The 25,115-nt window shown below is 46.4% G+C and overlaps 1 protein-coding gene across 2 annotated transcripts in view; it reads right to left on the reverse strand.

The window, feature by feature from the left end:
- Positions 1–25,115, reverse strand: part of DAGLA (diacylglycerol lipase alpha) — a 96,076-nt gene that overhangs the window by 15,296 nt on the left and 55,665 nt on the right. For both annotated transcript variants that reach the window (XM_073573979.1, XM_073573980.1), the window contains exons 3-10: positions 19,627–19,838; positions 19,436–19,537; positions 18,075–18,213; positions 17,899–17,986; positions 15,062–15,196; positions 2,477–2,554; positions 2,266–2,390; positions 1,101–1,260 (exon numbers count right to left, since the gene is read on the reverse strand). In XM_073573979.1, coding sequence (XP_073430080.1) covers positions 1,101–1,260; positions 2,266–2,390; positions 2,477–2,554; positions 15,062–15,196; positions 17,899–17,986; positions 18,075–18,213; positions 19,436–19,537; positions 19,627–19,838 — 1,039 coding nt within the window. The remainder of the gene's footprint in view (positions 1–1,100; positions 1,261–2,265; positions 2,391–2,476; positions 2,555–15,061; positions 15,197–17,898; positions 17,987–18,074; positions 18,214–19,435; positions 19,538–19,626; positions 19,839–25,115) is intronic.

Below are 25,115 nucleotides of genomic sequence, written 5' to 3' on the forward strand. Positions count from 1 at the left end.
GAGCTGTACAAAAAAAAAAAAAAAGAATCTTTAAAGGACAAGATGTCCTTAAAAGAGGTTGTCCACTACTAGGACAACCCCTTTTCATTTGCCACGCTTGGCCCCGATAAAATAAAAGAGCTTAGGCTAGTTTCACATTAGCGTTTACGGCCGCTGCGTCGGGGTGCGCACGGCCGCAGCTAAGCCCCGCCCCCTGCCACGCCTCCGCCGGTAGCTCCGCCTACGGGCGCATGACGCTGCATGCGTCCCCTATCTTTAGCACTGGGGACACAGGCCGAGCGCAGGTATGCGTATGGCGGCGCATGCGTCCTTTTGACGGTGCGCCGACCAGCGCCAAACGCAACCTGTAGCAATTTGGTGCGGTCGGCGCTGCGTCAAAAGGACGCATGCGCCGCCAAACGCATACCTGCGCTCGGCCTGCGTCCCCAGTGCTAAAGATAGGGGACGCAAGACGCATGCAGCGTCATGCGCCCATAGGCGGAGTTACCGGCGGAGGCTCGGCAGGGGGCAGGGCTTAGCGGCGGCCGTAAACGCTAATGTGAAACTAGCCTTACACTCACCTCCCGTGCAGATGCTGTTCCTGGGGCTCTCGTGCGGTTGTAGGACACGTGACCCCTTCGCCCGATCAGCACCGGAATCACTGAACCCGCCTTCAGACAAAGTCAACATGAAGAGGAAGTCCGGGCTGCAGCTGATCTCGTACTTCCTCTTCATGTTCAATTTGACAGCAGGAAGTGGGGAAAGTGAGGCCAGCGCTGATTGGGGCCGGGCTCGTGTGTTATCACAACCACACTAGAGCCGCGGGAGAGCAAGAAAGGGCACGGGCATGGGATATGAGTATAAGCTTTTTGTTTTACAATTTATTGGGGTCATGTATGGGGAATGAGAATGGGTTGTCCTAGTAGTTGACAACTCTTTTAAAAAAAAAAAAAACAACAACTATGGAAAATTAAAAAAAAAAAAAAATATTAGCAACATAGCAGGGTAGGGGTCATGACAGGTTACTATAGCTCCATCTTTTGAAGAGTCTTCATAAATTTGAACCTGATGGTCAGTGGACCTAACTGTAGAAAGAAAAATGAGCTTGAAAGAAGACTAACCGCATCATGACATGAGGTGTACACAATGTCCACCATGCTCATGTTCTCATCCAGGAAGTGACGCTTTATTGCAATGGCGTTACACCCGCAGCAGTTATCCTCCTCAATGGTAACTCCAGGGGCAAAGCGAGGACGGGTAGAGCAGAGACAACAGCAGCTCCTAAGGACATGAAACCAAGGAGTGAGTGCATGTAAGACAATAAAGGCCAAGGTATAGCTGTAAAAGTACAGCTATATATACACAATGCACAAACCGAGACCCCATCAACGTGCTCCACAAGATCACAAGTAGCATGCGCCACGATGTGCCGTGCATGTATCAGACTGAGCTCTCCTGGAAGGCCAAGTGTCCACAACACAGATCCAGGTTATGTGTGACAGTCAAAATGTGTACAGGGCAGGGCTGTGGAGTCGGAGTCGGAGTCGTGGAGTCGGAGTCGGAGCTCATTTTGGTGGAGTCGGAGTCGGAGTTGGAGTCGGTATAAAATGGACCGACTCCGACTCCTAAAATATATAATAAATTGGGTACAGTAATTCAATGCAGGATGTGCTGAATATTTTTTCATAGGAGTTTGGGAAAGTTATGAAATGTCCTATAAATGGCTGTTATATTCCTGATCTAAGGCTACATTCACACACAGCGTTTTTCCTGTGTTTTTTGAGGATACGTTTTTCAGCTGCAAAAGCTGATCATCTTTTTAAAAAACCGCATCACCTGAAAGGTTTTTGAGCTCATAGATAATGTTTTCAATAGCAAAAGCAGATTAGAAATCTGCTCTATCTATCCATTTATCCATATCTGTCTATCCATATCGTATCTGTACCAAAAAGAATGAAAACCGGGTAGTACACCAATATATATTCTGTTCTATCTAAATATCTTGATTATTGGATCATAAAAATGATTAAATGTCTGAGGTTCACATTGTACTACAATAAATTTTTCACTTAAATATAAGCAATATGTGTGGGAGTCGGAGTCGTGGAGTCGGAGTCGGAGTTGGAGTCGGAGTCGGTGTAAGGGAAATTGAGGAGTCGGAGTCGGAGTCAGAGTCGCAGGTTTGGCTTACCGACTCCACAGCCCTGGGGACCTTAGTGTATTGATATCATAGACATAGGAATGGAAAGCATAGTATAGGCTACATAAATGAAAAGAAGTACTTACGAGCAAGCCCCTGCCAAACGGCAGATGCCACAAGTTGGTTTTCGGATGAGGTACATGGGCCAGCCATATGCCGCCAGTGCAAACAGCATGTAATAACAGACCTCCTTGTACCGCTGCATCTCTTGCTGTAGTAAGGAGGACATAGTGAGAAAAAAAAGCAATCAGGACAGGCATTAAATGTACAGAGAGAAGGGGATTCGGCAATACTCACAGTATTTTTCAGGTCCAGATATTTTGTTTTTCTGGTGACTGGCATGCCAGACAAGAAAGCCAATATATCATTATTAGCCTTAAAGTAGAAAATAGAGAGAAAATTAGAGCATATTTTATTTCACAGTACAAAATAACAACTTTCCTGAATATCACATTAAGGCTGTGTGCACACGATGCGTTTTTTTAAGCGTTTCCGCAGCGTTTGAGCCGGCTCAGACGCTGCAGAAACGCTTAAAAGATGCATCAAATTAATTTGCATGCGTTTTTGGCTTTCTGTGCCAATGCATGCGTTTTTAACCGCTCCGGAATTGCTTAGCGGCTAAAAACGCAGCATGCTCATTAATTTCCGCATTGCTGAGCGTTTTTAGCCATCCCCAATGATCCCAGAAATCGCGTGTCAAAAAAACGCGTCAAAATCGCGCAAAAAAACGTGCGGAAAAAGACGCGCAGAAAAAGACGCGCGATTTCTGGGAAGGGGATCCTTTTCCTGAGCGTTTAAAAACGCTAGCGTGTGCACATAGCCTAAGGCTGGGTTTACATCCCGTTTCACCCTCACAGTGGCTTTGTCTGAAGCCCTAGAAAAAGAGGATTTGGTGCACGTGCTGATGTAATGATTGACTGTAATGATGCAGGCAGAGTAACTATGTGCTTTTTCGGATAACATTTTAAACTATATCTGCCCATTTCAGATGGCCACCTGAAAGAGGAGAATACGGTTGAAAATTATGTCTCACAGAGAACACAGCGACTGTCTGCATCATTACAGTCAATGGTCCCGTCTGCACAAAAGGTGCCAATCCTGTTCTCCCAGGGCTTAGATGCAGCCACAGACCTGAGAGTATAAAGCATTGTGAACCCTGCCTTACTCCTTTGCTGATAGAAAACAGGATTTTGGTTGCTTACCGTAAAATCTGTTTCTCAAAGTCTTCACTGGGGGACACAGGAACCGTGTGTGTGTACTGCTGTCACTAGGAGGTTGACACTATGCATGAAAAAAATGTTAACTCTGCCTCCACAGTATACACCCCTCCAACAGGCTGTAGGACAATCAGTTAGTGAAAAAGTAGTAGGTGGAGACATCATGTAAGTCATCATATATTCATTACACATAAAATCATGGAAGGGCGCTGTGTCCCCCAATGAAGACTCTGAGAAACAGATTTTACGGTAAGCAACCAAAATCCTGTTTTCTCTTTCGTCTCATTGGGGGACACAGGAACCTTGGGACGGCCAAAAGCAGTCCCTGGGGTGGGAAAAGACAAACTTCCTTCAGGTCGGAGAACTCACCACTGCCGCCTGCAAGATTCTTCTGCCTAGGATGCCTGTTGTGAGTTCATTTTCCCCTTCACTACTGAGGCCCGAGGAACTCCCTCTTCTGGTGAAGAAAGGTAGTGAGCCTGATTGTCAAACACCTGGGGCTGATGATGATGACTGGCTGAGTGGAGTTAATGACTGGATATAAGGCTGCCGACGCCCTTCTGGCCTGCGGGTGATTTCTCTGTGGACTTCTAGGAAACCAGTCTGATTCCTGCTCATCTAAAGCTAAGATTTCTGCTTTGCCTTTTTGCATTAGTGTTTTGTTTTCCTTGCTTTTCTGGATTCTGCCATTCCCTTCTGGGGTGAGCTGAATCTCCTTTTGCCTGTTGCTCTGTCTTCAGAATATTCCTGAGTACTGACATAGCTTTTTTGAAGCCTAGCGTCTTCAGGGCCTTTTTTACTGTCAGTTTGTTGGCTCTTATTTTCATCGGGGTTTTCACGGATTGTAGACAGCAGCCTTCCTGTCCTTTCCTATCTAAGCTAGCGTGGGCCCCATCTTTGCTCAGTCTATCTTTCTGTCTGTGTTTTGTTCTTTCTTCTTGCTTCACCGTCATTATATGTGGGGGGCTGCCTTTTACTTTGGGGTCTGCTCTGGGGCAGTTTAGATTTCCCTTTCTCTCTTTAGGCTATGTAGTCCTCCGGCTGTGACCGAGGGGCCTAGGGCATCGTAGGAGCCCCCCACGGCTACTGCTAGTTGTGTTGATAGGTTCAGGGGTCTGCAATCCGATAGCTGCTAACTTCTCTGGTTTTCTGGACTTAGCTAGCATTTCTATTTTTGCCTCCTACGGTGACTCAATCATAACAGAATCACCCGCCATACCGCAGATTCTAGGGTACTCAATAGTAGGAAAGAATTGTAAAAAAAAAAAAAAAAAAAGGGTGTGTATTCCCTCTATATCTCTGAGGCCGTAGGGGGAATTTTTTTTTTTCTCTCTCAATGGAGATAAAGCAATTGTCTGATCGTATGGAGCAGCTCGCTGCGGAACTGCAGGGAATTTCCGCCTACCTTGCTCATTCATATGCTGCTGAACCAAAGATTCCTACACCTGATGTATTTTTTGGGGATCGGTCTAAATTTTTGAATTTCAAAAATAATTGTAAATTATTTTTTGCCTTGAAGCCTAACTCGTCAGGGAGCTCCGCGCAGCAGGTTAAAATTGTCATCTCTTTGCTGCGTGGCGATCCCCAGGATTGGGCGTTTTCTTTGAAACCAGATGATCCTATTCTGACTAATGTGAACGCATTTTTTCAGGCCTTGGGGTTGTTGTATGACGAACCTAATGCCATTGATCAGGCTGAAAAGACCCTGCTGGCATTGAACCAGGGTCGTGATTCTGCAGAATTGTACTGTCAAAAATTCCGAAAGTGGGCAGTACTTACTACCTGGAATGATAATGCCTTGGCTGCTCTCTTTCGGAAGGGGTTGTCAGAAGCCGTAAAAGATACTATGGTGGGATTTCCTGTTCCCTCTGGTCTTGACGATTCTATGTCTTTAGCCATTCAGGTTGATCGGCGTTTACGCGAACGCAGAGCTGCACGAGAGGTGTTGCCACCTGTTGAACAGATGTCTGAACCTATGCAATGTGATAGAGTTTTTTCCAGAGAGCAGCGTCAGGAGTTCAGAAGGCGTAATAAGTTGTGTTTTTTTTGTGGAGATGCCTCGCATATTATTTCTGTCCTAAACGAGAGTAACGCTTTGCACACACGTTTTCTGTTGGTGGTGTTCAACCTAAGTTTCTTCTGGCTATTACTCTGATCTGCTCCCTGTCCACATTTTCCGCCAAGGCTTTTGTGGATTCGGGAGCAGCTCTAAACCTAATGGACTTGGATTTTGCTAAACGTTGTGGATTTCCGATGACACCTCTGCAGACGCCTATCCCTTTGAGGGGGATTGATGCTACTCCTTTCGCTAAAAATAAACCTCAGTTTTGGACCCAGGTGGTAATGCGGGTCGCCCCAGACCATCAAGAAAATTGCAGGTTTTTGGTGTTACATAATCTGCATGATACTATTGTTCTGGGGTTTCCCTGGTTACAAATTCATAATCCAGTTTTGGATTGGAAATCTGTGTCTGTGGTGAGTTGGGGTTGTCGGTGTGCCTTTAGTGAGGCTCCGGTGTTTTCCACCTCTCCTCAGTTGCATGATGTTCCTGATTATTTGGCGGACTTTTATGATGTATTTAGTGAGAATGAGTCTGCGTCTCTGCCTCCTCATAGGAGTTATGACTGTGCTATTGAACTGAGCCCGGGGTGTAAATTTCCCAAGGGTCGGCTCTTCAATTTATCTGTACCCGAGCACGAGGCTATGCGATCCTATATTAAGGAGGCGTTGGAGAAGGGTCATATTAGACCAGCCTCGTCACCCTTAGGTGCCGGTTTTTTTTTTTGTAGCCAAAAAGGATGGATCATTAAGACCTTGTATTGATTATCGTGCTCTCAACAAAATTACTGTTAAATATCAGTATCCGTTACCCCTGATTTCTGATCTATTCTCCAGAGATAAAGGTGCTTGCTGGTTTACCAAGCTTGACCTCAGGGGGGCGTATAATCTTATTCGCATTAAGCATGGGGATGAATGGAAGACGGCGTTTAATACTCCGGAGGGACATTTTGAGTACCTGGTGATGCCTTTTGGGCTCACTAATGCCCCTTCTGTCTTCCAGTGCTTCATGAACGATATTTTCCGAGATTTTGTCGATAAATTTTTGATTATCTATCTGGATGATATTTTGATCTTCTCCAAGGATTGGGATTCTCATGTGGAACATATTTGGACTGTGTTCCGGATCTTGAGGGAGAATTCCCTGTATGTCAAAGGATCTAAATGCCTTTTTGGAATACAGAGGATTTCTTTTTTGGGATTTATTTTGTCCCCGTCAACTATTGAAATGGACCCGGCCAAGGTACAGGCCATTTACGATTGGGTTCAGCCCCCTTCTTTGAAGGCCCTCCAGAAGTTTTTGGGTTTTGCTAATTTTTATCGGAATTTTATAGCAAAATTTTCTAGTATTGCCAAGCCATTGACTGATTTGACTAAGAAGGGTGCTGATGTATTAAATTGGTCTCCGGAGGCTGTTTCTTCCTTACAGGAGCTGAAGCGAAGATTCACCTCCGCCCCGGTTTTGCGGCAACCTGATGTCTCACTTCCATTCCAGGTAGAGGTGGATGCTTCTGAGATTGGTGCAGGAGCTGTTTTGTCCCAAAAGGATCCTGTAACATCTAAAATGAATCCCTGTGCTTTCTTTTCCCGAAAGTTCTCTCCATCTGAACGTAACTATGATGTGGGGAATCGGGAACTGTTAGCCATGAAATGGGCATTTGAGGAGTGGAGACATTGGTTGGAGGGAGGCAAGCATCAAGTCGTGGTCCTCACTGACCACAAGAATTTGATTTACCTAGAGTTGGCTAAGCGCTTGAACCCTAGACAGGCTAGGTGGGCCTTGTTTTTTACACGTTTTGATTTTGTGGTTTCTTTTCTTCCTGGAACTAAGAATGTCAAGGCTGACGCCCTCTCTAGGAGCTTCTTTGCTGATTCTCCTGTGGTGACCAAGCCTGCTACCATCTTAGGCGAAGGGGTAGTTCTTTCTGCCATCTCGCCCGATTTGAGACGTGCTCTGGAAGAGTTCCAGGAGGACAAACCTGAGCGTTGTCCCAGTGGAAAGTTGTATGTTCCTGACCAGTGGAAGAAGAGAGTGATGTCTGAAGTTCATTGCTCTGCTTTGGCTGGTCATCCAGGTATTTTTGGTACTAGAGATCTGGTGAGTCGGTCTTTTTGGTAGCCCTCCTTGTCTCGTGATGTCAGGAATTTTGTGCAGTCCTGTGGGACGTGCTCCCGGTCTAAATCGTGTTCTCGCTCTAGTGGGTTGTTGACGCCTTTGCCTGTCCCCAAGAGGCCATGGACCCATATTTCAATGGATTTCATCTCTGATATGCCGGTCTCTCAAAGGATGACCGTTATTTGGGTGATTTGTGATAGCTTCTCTAAGATGGTTCATCTTGTACCACTCCCTAAGTTGCCATCTTCCTCTGAATTGGTGCCCCTGTTTTTACAACAGGTGGTTCGCTTGCACGGGACTCCTGCGAACATTGTATCTGACAGAGGAGTCCAGTTTGTGTCTAGATTTTGGAGAACTTTCTGTTCCAAGCTGGGAATTCAGTTGTCCTTCTCCTCTGCTTTTCACCCTCAGACTAATGGGCAGACAGAGAGAACAAACCAGACCTTGGAGTCATATTTGAGATGTTTTATTTCTGCTGATCAGGATGATTGGGTTTCATTTTTGCCCTTGGCCGAATTTGCTTTAAATAATAGAGCTTGTTCTGCCACTTTGAGGTCTCCTTTTTTTTGTAACTTTGGGTTTCATCCTCGATTTTCTTCAGGGCAGCCCTCTGCCAGCCCTCTGCCTGCCCAGGGGTTGACACTGTGGTGGAGAGAATGCACCAGATCTGGGACCAAGTGGTGGATAAGTTATCTCTCTCCCAGGAAAAGGCCCAGCGGTTTTCCAACCGACATAGGACCATTGGTCCCCAATTTAAGGTTGGTGATGTGGTGTGGTTGTCATCAAAAAATATTGCTATGAAGGTGGCTTCTCCTAAGTTTAAGCCTAGATTTGTTGGACCTTACAAGATTTTGGAGATTATTAATCCGGTCTCTTTTCGTTTGGCTCTTCCTGTCACATTTAAAATCCATAATGTGTTCCATAAATCTTTGTTGAAGAGGTTTGTTGAACCTGTTGTTCCGGGGGTTGCACCTTCAGACCCTGTATTGGTTGAAGGTAACATGGAATATGAGGTAGAGAAAATACTGGATTCCCGTCTGGCTAGACGGAGACTCCAGTATTTGGTTAAGTGGAAGGGTTATGGTCAGGAGGATAATTCCTGGGTCTCTGCCTCTGATATTCATGCCAAAAGATTGGTGCGTGCATTTCATCGGGCTCACCCTGGTGGCGTGGTTGAGGGTTCGGTGACCCCTCCTCAAGGGGGAGGTACTGTTGTGAGTTCATTTTCCCCTTCATCACTGAGGTCTGGTGAACTCCCTATTCTGGTAAAGGAAGGTAATGAGCCTGATTATCAGGCACCTGAGCCTAATGAGGATGACTGGCTGAGTGGAGTCACGGACTGGATATAAGGCTGCCGACGCCCTTCTGCCCTGCGGGTGATTTCTCTGTGGACTTCTAGGACACCAGTCTGATTCCTGCTCCTCAAAAGCTAAGTTTTCTGTTTTGCCTGTTAGCATTTTTGTTTTGTTTTTTTGTTTTCCTTGCTTTTCTGTATTCTGCCATTCCCTGCTGGGGTGAGCTGAATCTCCTTTTGCCTGTAGCTCTGTCTTCAGAATATTCCTGAGTACTGACATAGCTTTTTTGAAGCCTAGCGTCTTCAGGGCCTTTTTCACTGTCAGTCTGTTGGCTCTTATTTTCATAGGGTTTTTCACGGATTGCAGACAGCAGCCTTCCTGTCCTTTTCTATCTAGTTAGCTTGGGCCCCGTCTTTGCTCAGTCTATCTTTCTGTCTGTGTTAGTATTTTCATCTTGCTTCACCGTCATTATATGTTGGGGGCTGCCTATTGCTTTGGGGTCTGCTCTGGGGCAGTTTAGATTTCCCCTTTCTTTCTTTAGGACTATTTAATTCTCCGGCTGTGATCGAGGGGTCTAGGGCATCGTAGGAACCCCCCACGGCTACTGCTAGTTGTGTTGATAGGTTCAGGGGTCTGCAATCCGATAGCTGCCAACTTCTCTGGTTTTCTGGACTTAGCTAGCATTTCTGTTTTTGCCTCCTACAGTGACTCAATCATAACAGGATGGGTTGGAGCAGTACAAAATGACGGAAGGATTATATCCTCGTTCAGGTAGAAGGCCGATACCACCTTGGGAAGAAAGTTAGGAGGAGGCCGCAAAACAACCTTGTCCTGGTGCATAATTAGTAATTGAGGACGACAGGACAATGCCGCTAATTCTGAAACCCGCCTAATAGAGGTGATGGCTACGAGAAATACCACCTTCCAGGACAACAAAGACATGGGAGCTTCCTGTAGGGGTTCAAAGGGTGAACCTGTCAAAGCTTCCAAGACCAAGTTAAGATCCCATGGAGCCACAGGGGATCTGTAAGGAGGGGCCGCATGTGCTACTCCTTGCAGAAAGGTCTTAACCTGTAAGCGGGAGGCCAAATTCTTTTGAAAAAGAATAGAGAGAGCAAATACCTGGCCTTTCAAGGAACTTAGGGCCAGACCGCCATCTAACCCTGCCTGGAGAAACGCTAGGACAGATGGCAGGGAACAGGGCATAGGTGTGACGTGATTAGACTCACACCAGCCAAAATAGGCCTTCCAGGCTCGATAATAGACCCTGGCAGAGGAAGGCTTCCTAGCCTGGATCATTGTATTAATGACTCGGTCCGAAAAACCCGCTGCTCTCAGTATTGTGGTTTCAACGGCCAAGCCGTCAAATTGAGCAACCGAGAATTCGGGTGGTAAAATGGCCCCTGAGCCAGGAGATATGGTCTGTCGGGGAGTCTCCAGGGGGTGCCTGCGAGAAGATTGATAATTTCTGAGAACCAGGCCCTCCTGGGCCTGTACGGGGCGACCAATATGACCAGCACCCTTTCCGCCTTGATCTTCTTTAGCAGCCTGGGCAGGAGAGGAAGGGGAGCGAACAGGTAAGGGAGTCTGAACTGTGTCTAGGGAATGACCAGCTCGTCGAACCCTATTGCTAGAGGATTGCGGTATCTTGAGACAAACTGTTGGACCCTTCTGTTCTGTCGCGATGCCAGGAGGTCCACATCTGGAGTCCCCCGTAGCTGGCATATCTGACGGAACACTTCTTGGTGTAAGGACCATTCCCCTGCTGCGAGCCCCTCCCGACTGAGGAAGTCGGCGGCCGTGTGGTCTGTGCCGGGAACGTAAACTGCCAAAATTGTCGGAATTGCGGTTTCTGCCCAGTTGAAGATTCTGGATACCTCGGCCAGTGCCCGGGGACTTTTGGTTCCCCCTTGGTGATTGATGTATGCCACCGCCCTGGCGTTGTCCGTTTGAATCCGGACTGGCTGGTTGTTGAGGCATCTTTCCCAATGTAGAAGTGCTAGAAAGACCGCCCTCAGTTCTAGAATGTTGATAGACAGTGAGGATTCTCACCTTGACCATCGTCCCTGGATAGTCCTGTGGCGGAATACCGCACCCCAGCCCAGGAGACTGGCATCTGTAGTTACTACCTGCCAGTGGACAGAGGGAAAAGGCCGTCCCAGATGAACAAGGGGGGAGGTCAGCCACCACTTGAGGGACTCCCTGGTCTGAATGGAGGGGAGGAAGGGGCGATCCAGCGAAGAGATGGACCTGTCCCACTGAAGGAGGATGTTCCTCTGCAGTATCCTGGAATGAAACAGGGCAAAGGGTATCGCCTCTGAAGCTGCCACCATTCTTCCCAGGACTCTCATGGCAGCGAAAAAAGGATAGAAGCCGGAATTTCAACAGAGAGCGAATTCCCTGCTGGAGGGTAATCCACTTTCTTTCTGGGAGAAAGACTCTTGAGCGGCGGGTGTCGATTACCATTCCTAAGAATTCTAGGCGTTGTGTTGGCGTTAGGTGGGATTTCTCCCTGTTTATGATCTAACTAAACCGGGAGAGCGTGTTTAAAACTACCACTAGATTTTCCTGGGCCTGAGCGAAGGAGGGCGCCTTGACGAGAATATTGTCAAGATATGGTACCAATATTATGCCTTTGACCCTTAATATAGCTACCATCGCTGCCATAATCTTTTAAAAAATTCTAGGGGCTGTTGCCAGCCCAAATGGCAGAGCCACAAACTGGAAATGCTGCTTTTGGACAGCAAAACGCAGAAACCTCTGATGTCCCTGAAAAGTGGGGACGTGTAGGTAGGCGTCCCGGATATCTATTGAACATAGGAATTCCTAATCCTCCATAGACGTAATTACAGACCGAATCTATTCCATCCTGAAATGGCGTAAGCGGACCCATCTGTTTAGCCTTTTGAGGTCTAGTATGGGACGAACTGAGCCATCCTTTTTTGGTATCACAAACAGGTTTGAGTAAAAGCTGGTAAAACGTTCCTGCTCGGGAACGGGGATGATTACTCCTGCGTTGAGGAGAGAGTCGATTGCCACAAAAAAACCCAGAGCCATAGCAGCGTCTTTTGGTGGATGCGATAGAAAGAAGCCATCTCGCGGAAGCGCGTTGAAGTCTATCTTGCATCCTGTTGATATTGCCTCGTTTACCCAGATATCCTCTACTGAATTCTGCCAGACATCTCTGAAGAGGAGAAGGCGGCGTCCTAGTCTGGGAGAGGTACTGGGAAGGGAGTTGAACTCCCTGCTGGCATCAGGCTGAAGTGGCTCTGCCCAGCCCTGACCTGGTAGCTCTGCTGTTGGAACTGCGGGAATGCCATGACGGGGTTGACCGAAATGATACCTTCCTCCTATCTCTCGGTGCTTGCGACCTCTGTGGGCCCTGCGCATAAGTGCCTGTCGCTGGGGTACGGCTAAAGGGCTGAGCCCTACGTTTGAAAACATATTGACGAGGTTTGGCCTGAGGGAGAAGGGAGCTTGTACCCCCGTTGCATCCTTAATGATTTGATCTAACATGGACCCAAAGAGCTGGGTGCCCTGAAACGGCAGATTGGTTAGTGATTTCTTTGAGGACAAATCAGCCTGCCAAGCCTTTAGCCAGACCGTCCGCCCGACAGCTACCATGTTACTGGATGTTTGAGCTGCGCAAGACGCAACATCCAGGGCTGCTGATACCATATACCTCCCGGCATGAGAGATTTGATCTGCGAACTCCACCAGTTCCGCTGGTGGTGCCCCGGCCAATATGCCCTGTCTAAGCTGTTTGGACCATTCTGTAACAGACTTAGCTACCCAGGCTGAGGCGAAGGCTGGACACAATGTAGCGGCTGCTGCCTCAAAGGCTGATTTTGCCAAGTATTCTATCCTCCTATCATTGGGATCTTTTAGGGCTGCCTCACTGGCGAGTGGGAGGACTGTATTGGTAGCGAGTCTGGACACTGGTGGGTCCACAGAAGGGGAGGAGGTCCAGTTGGCGGTGAGATGTGGAGGGAAGGGATATTGAATCCCAAAACTATTCACTCTCTGAAAACGCCTGGTTGGGTTCCCTTTCCCTGGCCAACACTTCCTCAAAATCCTTGTGGGAGGTGAAGACCCTAGAGCCCTAGAGGGGGACTTATAATGCTTAAATGAAAAAATCTGATCATTAGGTTTGGATGTGGTGCCCCCATTTTTAAAAGTCTCATTGACTGCGGCAATGAGGCCCTGAACCATATCCTTGACCTGGGACTGTTCTGGCCCGTACTCCGAACCCTCCTCTGAGTGAGTCTCTGATAATGCCTCGCCTGATTCCGGGGATGAGGACTGGGAGGAGCAGACGGCCAGAGGAATTCTGGCGGCGAGATGGAGTGAGAACGGGACCTGGGATGGTGGTCCTTTCTAAACCTTTTACGGCCTCTAGAAGGCCCAAAAGGAGGCTCCTTTGGTGATCCTGTGTCCACTGGGGTCTGAAGTGGCAATCTGTTAAGCACCATTACCAAGGTCTGTGATACCTTGGAAAGGTCGGCCACGGACTTAGATAAGGAAGAGGCCCATCCTGGACACTCGCTGTCTCCCGTGGCAATGGATGGCCCCTGGGCGGCAGGCAAGGTGGCTTCCTCCTGCTCCAGGGGTAATGTGGGAGCTCTGACCAGCAAAGCGGGGGGCTGCACCTGCTCTCTAGCATGGGTGACACCTTAGGTCTGCTGCAATATGAGCAGAGTGGCGAGGACTGACCTGAAGGAAGCCTGACATTGCATTTGGTACATACAAAATATTTTACCAAGGTCACTGAAGCGGATGAAGAGGAGGAGCGGGACTGCTCTCCCTTGGGCATACTGACAGGTTTTACCTGGTGCCGACCGTCGGGGGTAGAAAGCGGAGTGAGGGAGCAACCTGTAGTGCAGTACTCACATACCCACGACCTGTGTCGCTACCGCCCGAAGGCTTATGAGAGAGAGAGAGCGCGAGGTGAACAGCCCTGCCGCTGCCTAGAAGCCTTATGAAATCCCCGCCCGGAAGTGGTGGGCGGGGCCCTGCTCTGGCCTCCTGGAGCACCAAGATGGCGCTGGTACAGGAAGAGGAAGCCGGAGGAGCCTGCCGGGAGTCAGAATCTGGTGTCGGCTGTGCTGGGCTCCTACTGGAGCCCAGGGCCATACGCTGCCACGGGAGGAGGCTGGAACCGCGCTGCACCGTGTGCTTGAAAGTGTTGGCTCTTAAACTAAGTATAGAGCCATGGGCTGCAAGCCGAGTGCTGATTACAGCGGTCACATTCAGCCAGAGCAGCTGGTCAGCAGATCATACAACGCTGCAGCCTCTTACCTCCAGTTCACCCTGTAACAGGGGTCGTTTTACCTGCATGAAAAGATTGCTGTCCCAATCCTTTTCTGCAGGGCGTCTCTCTTGATCATCAGGCTCTGGTGGGCGAGTGATGGGAGACGAAGGTCAGGACCAGGAGCTGCCACCTGAACACGAGTCCTGCGTTAGGGGATAGGGTCCTGCCCACGGGATTCATGAGGATACGGGGTGACAGTACACGCCGTACTCATAATCCCGGTGTGGGAATACAGAAATAGCATATCTACTCTGTATCCCTCCATGGTTACCTGAAAAGGAACGACGCACATTGAGGTAGGCATGGGTCTGCGAGAGACCTCTGTCCACCTCCTGCTGACACTAAGCAAAACTGATTGTCCTACAGCCGGTCAGAGGGGTGTATACTGCGGAGGCGGAGTTAACATTTTTTTCATGCATAGTGTCAACCTCCTAGTGACAGCAGCACACACCCACGGTTCCTGTGTCCCCCAATGAGACGAAAGAGAAAGTTGTAATTACTTTCACTTTATAACATTTATGGGGACAGTAAATATAACCACCTAACTACTATGATAGGATCTTCAGGGGGTTAAAATACACATACATGGAAAATAAGTTCTATTCAGATTGATGGTTTTTGTTTTCAGAAATTTCTGATCTGTGCTCTGGAGGCCAGGATAGCCTTCCGCAAATAAATCTTTAGGAAAGGCATCCAATCCCACATGTATCACACAAGATAAACCTCGTAGGCTGTTCAGGTTGTGTCAGGAGAGCGTCAGCCGGTCCGGACCTCACGTCCTGTACTCAGACCATGGATGTCGGAGCGCTGAAATGCTGTTTCTTTTTGCTCACAGTCTACATGATGGCTATACATGTTAGTGATTGAGGGCTACAGGGATCTTACCTCGTCCAGTACTGCGTTACGCTTTGCTCTCTGTCTTTGGCGCAGCAAAACTAACCCAGCAATGATGTCAGAAGGAACAATATCCAGATCCCGGAAAAACTCAGCAAACAGATAGGCAATTTCTGAATAAGCGTCCTGAAAGAGAGGGTATAATTTATTACTTAAGCATGGAGTGATAGTAGCCCAACTGATTGTTCATAGCCCACTGTATATACCCCCCATAAACATATTCAGCCACCATCGTTCTCGACCACAGAGGAATGTTCGGACTAGAATTCCTGTGTTATCTATGACAGCGGATTATATACTGGAAACAAAAGGATCGGCCATTGACATTCCAACAACCGGATCCTCCTCTTCCTCAACAATATCAGTCAATGGAGAGGACACTTTGTACGGAAGCCTCCCGATAAGCACAACATGGTGCTATTATATCACTAATCAGCACTCATTGCGGGCAATAAATCTGTCCCCATAAAAGGACTGGGCACAACAATAGCATACTTGGGTAGCCCACCCATGCTGTAAGGCAGGGATTTACTTTAAAGATTTTTAAAGATTTTTTTTTTCGATTCACTTTTTGTCCCGTGATATTCACCGATATTCAATTTCATCAAAATGGAGTAAGCGATTCATTAATTTGGCGCAGTCAAAAAAGGGCATCTTCCCTGTAATTAGCCATTTTTAAGCAAAAGTTACATCTTTTTTAAATTGTCACAAAAGGGTGCAACTTTTGGAATCGAGTGCTAAAAAAAACAAAACACAATTGGGGGAGGGGGAAGAGGTTGGAGTACTGGAGTAAAGTTGCACTAAATTATGCAACTTTTCAAAATACAGGTGAGCATAAAAAAAACCTTTAAAAATGGCACGAAAATAAAATGATTAATTGGGTGCTGTGATGTTCCAACTACTGGTATCACGAGAGATAGGTATGGATTGCACAGACAGAGGTTTGCTGAGGTCTAAATCCAGGACAGTTGGCTAGGTCTTGTTGTCCCACAAACCTGTATAATTTAATAGGGCTGGATTTAAGGGTTAACCAGAAAGTGTTGGGTGGGTCTGGTTAACCACATACCTCCTAGGGGGTGTGTTGCTGTGACATCAGAAAGGTCCGACTCCTATATGCTTCCTGGTTGCACCACATGGAGATGGCCAGGTGTGAGACTGGAGCTGGCTGGAGCTCCTGAAAATCCAGGAAGCTACTGAGAGTTTGGACTAGTGACAGGACCACTATGAAGACAGTGTGGGAAACCTGAGAATCTGTTAAGCAAGTAACTCAGAGCCTGGGGAATTGTGAACCGACGGGTGTCAGTTATTGAACTGTGCAGCCATAACTGCAAGTGAAATGGAATCTATGTCGGTTCTGTGACGTCTACATGGCCTACCGTGGTTTATGGGTGCATAATAAACCAGGCACGGACTTATGTAAATGAAGAAATGGTTGCTGTTAGTTTAAATATCACTGCCGAGTGAGTGTACCCCAACCCGCTTAGTGATCGCTGTCACAAAACAACTGGTGCCAAAAAAAGGGCCACAATGGCCTATGGTATCAAAAATGTCCAATGCTTTACGCCAACTCAAAGATCAGCTCTGCTTTGGGGGTGTTGCACTTAATATAGAACGAATCTCAGATCTATACAGCTTTCTGTATCGAAGCGTGTAGAGAGAAGAGGTGGGAGGACGGAGCAAGCTCCCTGGAGGGCTATAGAAGGGTTAATTATGGCAGTAATGCTTTGTAAGCTCCTCTAATTGTATTAGAAATGAAGCTGCAACAGATTACAAGAAATAACGACGTCCAGCATTTCATTCACATCTCTCAGCAGTGCTAATGTCTGACCCGAGCTACGACCATGACAAGCCACAGTCCCTGGAAATAGCTCTCTACACCGACTAATGATAGTAATACCGCGGGTCCTGACAAATGACCACAGCATGCAATCAGAAGAGCACGTCTGTCCACGGCCATGAATAATAGCCACCCAAGCATAAAACCAAGGTCTCACTACGTAAAGGTACAGTGCAAAACAGTATAATAAAGAACAAAAAATGGACTGATTTGTACCCAAATTTCATGCTTCAGCACATCACTAAGATATATCATCTTAGAAATCAGAAGGTGGGGGTTTGATATCTGGGACCTCCAGAAACAGAGGAAGAAAGGAAAAAAGTCCTGTCAACATTCTCCAGTTGAATTTAAAGGAGTCATCTGGTTGAATCAAAATATGGTCGATTCATTGGAGATGACAACTTTTAGTACCAACTGTTGGACACATGCCAACAGTTGGTAAAGCTAGGGCCACACCACTGTATTTTCTGTCATATGAGAAAAATCGGGCCGACCACACTCCGATGTGAAGAGCATGGAATAAAAATGTCTCCATGTTCTCCATTCTTTCAGTCCGTTAAAATCAGACTGCATTCAAATGTCATTCGAATGTGGTCTTATGCTTTCCACAAAGCCATTGACTTGCATGGCCGAGTGCGATCTGAATATTGGATACAAATTACAGCATGCACGATTTATAAGTCAGACTCTGTCCGAAAGAAAAAAAAGAAAAAAAATTGGACATGTGCAAGACCCCATAGAATAACATTGGACCGAGTGCAATCCAATGTTTTGCTGGGTCGCACTCGAACCGAAAATAAGGTCGTCTGCACAAACCCGAAGGCTGGGAGTTTGGGGGGCATAGCTGTGTAGAGAAAGTTATTCACACAGTAAGATTGCCATTGATCGATAGTCCATGAAATATCTTACAACCAGCTGAATTTATTAGTCAGGCATCCTTGTGCAGACTGTCAGACGGGGGAACTCAAGAGAGGTCATTGCGCTTACTTACAGACTGAGAGTCCTTTGTGCGAGTGCAGCACAGAAAGACTTTCAGACGACGGGTCCAGCTGCTGGCCTGACCTTCCTCCAGGCGGTGTCTGCAACCATGAAAAAAGGAGAGGGTGAAGCTGAGAAACATAAAACATCGGAGCAGTGGAAAGATGGTAAGAAGGAAAGTTCCTATACCGCAAGTTGTAAGTGCGCAGGTTCCTTTGTCTTCTCTTGGTTGCACGCAGCTTCACAAAGGTTCTTCCAGTCGGGTCAAACACACAGAGAACCGTAATGCAGACACTAAGTATGACCACCCAGTTACAGACCACCATCCCTATACAGGAGCCAAAGAACAGGAAGGGATCAGAGCAATATAACAGACATTCATAGGTGAGCGATAGGTCTCCGGGTATACACACTTACATTCATAAGCTCTTCATATTGTGCCTATGTGACCTGTTCGTTGGGATGTCCATTTGGAAAAAATAATTCTCCCTAAATGTTTAATAGAAAAGTGCCCCAAAACTGAAGACATTTCCCCCCCCCATCCCAGCAGATCCACTTTCAGCTTGTGCTCAGCACAAGACAAATTTCCCTGTGTTATCACATCAGCCATGCTGTGTGTGGCTGACTTGTTTCATCAGGTAAGCCAGTCCTGTTATATGGCCACCCCACTTAAGGCCACCTGATGTATGTCATGCACTGGTTGGGATCACCAAGAGATACCTGTGGGAGTCCGGCAATGACTGACAGCTAGGCTTCCAGGGTCTAAAAGGTAGTTTATAGTGATGAGCGCGTATACTCGTTGCTTGTTTTCCCGAGAATGCTCGGGTGGTCTCCGAGTATTTTGGCATGCTCGGAGATTTAGATTTCGTAGTCTCAGCTGCATGATTTGTGACTTGTAGACAGGCTGAATACATGTGGGAATTCTCTAACAAACAGGCATTCCACACATGTATTCAGGCTGTCTAGCAGTCGCAAATCATGTAGCTAAGGCAATGAAAACGAAACCTCCGAGCACGCCAAAATACTCGGAGACCACACGAGCAACGAGTATACTTGCACTTGCTTATCACTAGTAGTTTCACAGTTTAAGGGCACATTCAGACATCCAAGCAAATCGGTCTGAGGTCAGACCGCAATGCACGGGACTAGCCGCGTCTCCAGACTTGAGCGTGACGGCTTCATACATTCCTATGAGGCTATCCCGCTTGGAGAGGGGGACCTACAGAAAATCGGTGGTCCGATTCCAGACGTCTGTATGCGTGCTAATACTGATCGACGATACTGATCTGTTATACCAAGTACATCAAAGCATCAGCTATCAGATCACTTTGTGGAATTCTCTAAAAAGACTAAATAAATGGTTCAAATAAACATCAAAAACATAACAGGTTCATCAAAATAAATAAAAACCATCAAACAATACAACTCCTCCTGCAAGATCAAGCCCTAAATGAGGCCTTATCGACTTAAGATTAAAGTTATTGATGCTGAATAAAAACAAAAAATCGTTTGCAGACCTGACCACCAAGATAGGCTTACTACTCACTTACCCAGCGTAACGTTCTTCGCGGTGACATCATTGCAGGATGTGTAATACTGAGCGAGCCAGACAATACCCACAATGGCATAAATAAACTCGATCACCAGAATCGCTATAAGGGATGGCAGACAGTGGAAGAGTTATTTATTAGCACATTACGCATACATACCAAGAGAAATGTTGCTGATCACTCTTACTCACCAAGCCGGACGTATAGCACATACTGCATGGAGTCTCTAGGCTCTGTGTACAGGATTCCCCCTCTCATGCTTAACCAGATGATGGCCACCTCTGCAATCATACAACTCAGCAAAATGCCCAGATACCCCCGGCCGTGATCCACCAGATTCAGGGAACATGTCTCATTCGGGTTATAGGTCAGTCCAAAGAGGACCACAGAGAGGATAACAAACCTGTGAGAGACAACAGTCAGTATATTAAAATGCTACAACTTATGACCTCTGCTTAAGGCCACGTTCACACATTCAGTATTTCCCATCAGGATCTGTAAGCCAAAACCAGGAGTGGGTGATAAACAGGGCTGTGGAGTCGGAGAGTCGGTGCTCATTTTGGTGGAGTCGGAGTTGGAGTCAGTATAAAATGGACCAACTCCGACTCCTAAAATATATAATAAATTGGGTACAGTAGATCAATGCAGAATGTGCTGAATATTTTTTCATAGGAATTTGGGAAAGTTATGAAATGTCCTATAAATGACTGTTCTATTCCTGATCTAAGGCTACATTCACACACAGCGTTTTTCCTGCGTTTTTTGAGGATACGTTTTTCAGTTGCAAAAGCAGATCAGCTTTTTAAAAAACCGCATCACCTGAAAGGTTTTTGAGCTCATAGATAATGTTTTCAATAGCAAAAGCAGATTAGAAATCTGCTCTATCTATATTTGTCTATCCATATCATATCTGTACCAAAAAGAATGAAAGCCGGGTAGCACACAGACTAACACTCCTTTTTTTTTTAGCACCAGTCAGGTACACCTCATAGCTAGAGTTGAGCATTCCGATACCGCAAGTATCGGGTATCGGCCGATACTTGCTGTATCGGAATTCCGATACCGACATCCGATATTTTTTCAATATCGGGCATCGGAATCGGAAGTTCAAAGTTGATTGACAGCCGAAATGACGTCATCATGATGCGCGGTGTGTGCGCATCATGATGCGCCGTTATTTCGGGCCTGCCGGGGGGCTGTGCCGGCCTGCCGGGGGGCTGTGTGGACTGCCCGGGGTCTGTGCCGGCCTGCCGGTGGTCTGTGCACCCTGTGGGGGTCTGTACCGGCCTGCCGGGGGGGCTGTGCCGGCCTGCCGGGCGGCTGTGCCGGCCTGCCGGGGGGCTGTGCCGGCCTGCCGGGGGGCTGTGCAGGCATCGTCCGATGGGACTACAAGTCCCATCGGGCGATGCCTGCTACCATGACAGTGATTGACACATTAGCCAATGACGGGACAGTAGTAGTCCCATCATCCGGCTAATGTGTTAAATGTTAAAAAAAAAAAAATACTACATACATACTACATACATACTACATGCTACATACATACTACATGCTACATGCTACATACATACTACATGCTACATACATACTACATGCTGCATGCTACATACATACTACATGCTGCATGCTACATACATACTACATGCTGCATGCTACATACATGCTACATACATACTACATGCTACATACATACTACATGCTACATACATACTACATGCTACATACATACTACATGCTACATACATACTACATGCTGCATGCTACATACATACTACATGCTGCATGCTACATACATACTACATGCTGCATGCTACATACATACTACATGCTGCATGCTACATACATACTACATGCTGCATGCTACATACATACTACATGCTGCATGCTACATACATACTACATGCTGCATGCTACATACATACTACATGCTGCATGCTACATACATACTACATGCTGCATGCTACATACATACTACATGCTGCATGCTACATACATACTACATGCTGCATGCTACATACATACTACATGCTGCATGCTACATACATACTACATGCTGCATGCTACATACATACTACATGCTGCATGCTACATACATACTACATGCTGCATGCTACATACATACTACATGCTGCATGCTACATACATACTACATGCTGCATGCTACATACATACTACATGCTGCATGCTACATACATACTACATGCTGCATGCTACATACATACTACATGCTGCATGCTACATACATACTACATGCTGCATGCTACATACATACTACATGCTGCATGCTACATACATACTACATGCTGCATGCTACATACATACTACATGCTGCATGCTACATACATACTACATGCTGCATGCTACATACATACTACATGCTGCATGCTACATACATACTACATGCTGCATGCTACATACATACTACATGCATGCTACATACATAGAATCATAGAATCATAGAATCATAGAATCGTAGAGTTGGAAGGGACCTCCTGGGCCATCTGGTCCAACCCCCTGCTCAAAGCAGGATTCGCTAAATCATCCCACACAGCTTTTACCATAAAGTGAGACTAGGGACTTTTTTTTTTTTTTAAGTGGCGGAGGAATACAGTGCGGAAGGATACCTACCTTCCGTCATTGGACTCCTGCAGCCCGTAGAGAGCGGCAGCATCAGCTGATGCTGCAGTTCTCTACCCAAGATCGTCGTGGGACACACTCGTGGACTGCTTCGGATCATGGGTGAGTATTTTTGTGGTTTGTTATGTTAATATTTATTCCGTAAAAGACAATGGCTTCGGGGAACAATGTGACAAGTATTGGTAAGTATGTTACTCTATGTTTTATGTACTGTATGTCTATGTATGTATTGTATGAATGTATTGTATGTAGCATGTATGTCGCATGTATGTCGCATGTATGTCGCATGTATGTCGCATGTATGTCGCATGTAGTATGTATGTAGCATGTATGTAGCATGTTGTATGTATGTAGCATGCATGTCGTATATATGTAGTATGTATGTAGTATGTATGTAGCATATATGTAGCATGTAGTATGTATGTAGCATGCATGTAGTATATATGTAGTATGTATGTAGCATGTAGTATGTATGTAGCATGCATGTAGTATATATGTAGTATGTATGTAGCATGTAGTATGTATGTAGTATGTATGTAGCATGCATGTAGTATATATGTAGTATATATGTAGTATGTATGTAGCATGTATGTAGTATGTATGTAGCATGCATGTAGTATATATGTAGTATGTATGTAGTATATATGTGGTATGTATGTAGCATGTAGTATGTATGTAGTATGTATGTAGTATATATGTAGCATGTAGTATGTATGTAGCATGCATGTAGTATGTATGTAGCATGTATGTAGTATATATGTAGCATGCATGTAGTATATATGTAGTATGTATGTAGTATGTATGTAGCATGCATGTAGTATATATGTACTATGTATGTAGCATGCAGTATGTATGTAGCATGCATGTAGCATGCATGTAGTATGTATGTAGTATTTTTTTTTTTTTTTTACATTTAACACATTAGCCGGATGATGGGACTACTACTGTCCCATCATTGGCTAATGTGTCAATCACTGTCATGGTAGCAGGCATCGCCCGATGGGACTTGTAGTCCCATCGGACGATGCCTGCACGGACCCCCGGACATCAGCGCAGCCCCCCGGCAGGCCGGCACAGCCCCCCGGCAGGCCGGTACAGACCCCCACAGGGTGCACAGCCCCCCGGCAGGCCGGCACAGCCCCCCGGCAGGCCGGTACAGACCCCCGGCAGGCCGCACAGCCCACCGGCAGGCCGGCACAGCCCCCCCGGCAGGCCCGTACAGACCCCCGAGAGGCTGTACAAGGGCAGGAAAGGGTTTTTCCAATTCCGATACCGGAAGTCTCATAGACTTGAATGGGACTTCCGGTATCGGCATCGGCGATACCGATACTTTTTTTAAAGATCGGCCGATCCATTCCGATCCGATATTTTGAAGTATCGGACGGTATCGCTCAACTCTACTCATAGCTGCCCAAAAGGATGCCCAGGACAGGCATTGCTCGTCTTCAGTAACACATCAACATCAACTGATAGTTGGAATAAATAGACTGCATTCATCACCACATCTTCTTAAGGTGCAGGCTTTATTTTCAAGTGTAGGGGTGTGAAGTATGAGGTTCTGCAGCAGCTGAGGTGTGCAGTATGAAATTCTGCAGAACAGTATGAGATTCTGCCCCCCCCCCCCCCGAGGTTTGATCCTGGCTATGCCCATAGTGTGAATGTAGCCTGAGGATTTAGGCTTTATCTTAGCCTAGATAAGTGTGTGTGTGTATATATATATATATATATATATATATACACACACACATACACATACACACACACACACACACACACACACACACACACACACACACAGTACAGACCAAAAGTTTGGACACACCTTCTCAATCACAGCGTTTTCTTTATTTTCATGACTATGAAAATTGTAGATTAACTCTGAAGGCATCAAAACTATGAATTAGCACATGTGGAATTATATAATTAACAAAAAAGTGTGAAACAACTGAAAATACTGTATGTCTTATATTCTAGGTTCTTCAAAGTAGCCACCTTTTGCTTTGATTTCTGCTTTGCACACTCTTGGCATTCTCTGGATGAGCTTCAAGAGGTAGTCACTGGAAATGGTTTTCACTTCACAGGTGTGCCCTGTCAGGTTTAATAAGTGGGAGTTCTTGCCTTATAAATGAGGTTGGGACCATCAGTTGCGTTGTGCAGAAGTCTGGTGGATACACAGCTGATAGTCCTACTGAATAGACTGTTAGAATTTGTATTATGGCAAGAAAAAAGCAGCCGAGTAAAGAAAAACGAGTGGCCATCATTACTTTAAGAAATGAAGGTTAGTCAGTCCGAAAAAATGGGAAAACTTTGAAAGTGTCCCCAAGTGCATTGGCAAAAACCATCAAGCGCTACAAAGAAACTGGCTCACATGAGGACCGCCCCAGGAAAGGAAGACCAAGAGTCACCTCTGCTGCGGAGGATAAGTTCATCCGAGTCACCAGCCTCAGAAATCGCAGGTTAACAGCAGCTCAGATTAGAGACCAGGTCAATGCCACACAGAGTTCTAGCAGCAGACACATCTCTACAACAACTGTTAAGAGGAGACTTTGTGCAGCAGGCCTTCATGGTAAAATAGCTGCTAGGAAACCACTGCTAAGGACAGGCAACAAGCAGAAGAGACTTGTTTGGGCTAGAGAACACAAGGAATGGACATTAGACCAGTGGAAATCTGTGCTTTGGTCTGATGAGACCAAATTTGAGATCTTTGGTTCCAACCACCATGTCTTTGTGCGACGCAGAAAAGGTGAATGGATGGACTCTACATGCCTGGTTCCCACCGTGAAGCATGGAATGGTGTGGGGGTGCTTTGCTGGTGACACTGTTGGGGATTTATTCAAAATTGAAGGCATACTGAACCAGCATGGCTACCACAGCATCTTGCAGCGGCATGCTATTCCATCCGGTTTGTGTTTAGTTGGACCATCATTTATTTTTCAACAGGACAATGGCCTCAAACACACCTCCAGGCTGTGTAAGGGCTATTTGACCAAGAAGGAGAGTGATGGGGTGCTACGCCAGATGACCTGGCCTCCACAGTCACCAG

The sequence above is a fragment of the Dendrobates tinctorius genome, unplaced genomic scaffold (genome assembly GCF_039654945.1).
Source record: "Dendrobates tinctorius isolate UK_male_01 unplaced genomic scaffold, ASM3965494v1 ptg000037l, whole genome shotgun sequence".
NCBI classification, from domain to species: Eukaryota; Metazoa; Chordata; class Amphibia; order Anura; family Dendrobatidae; genus Dendrobates; species Dendrobates tinctorius.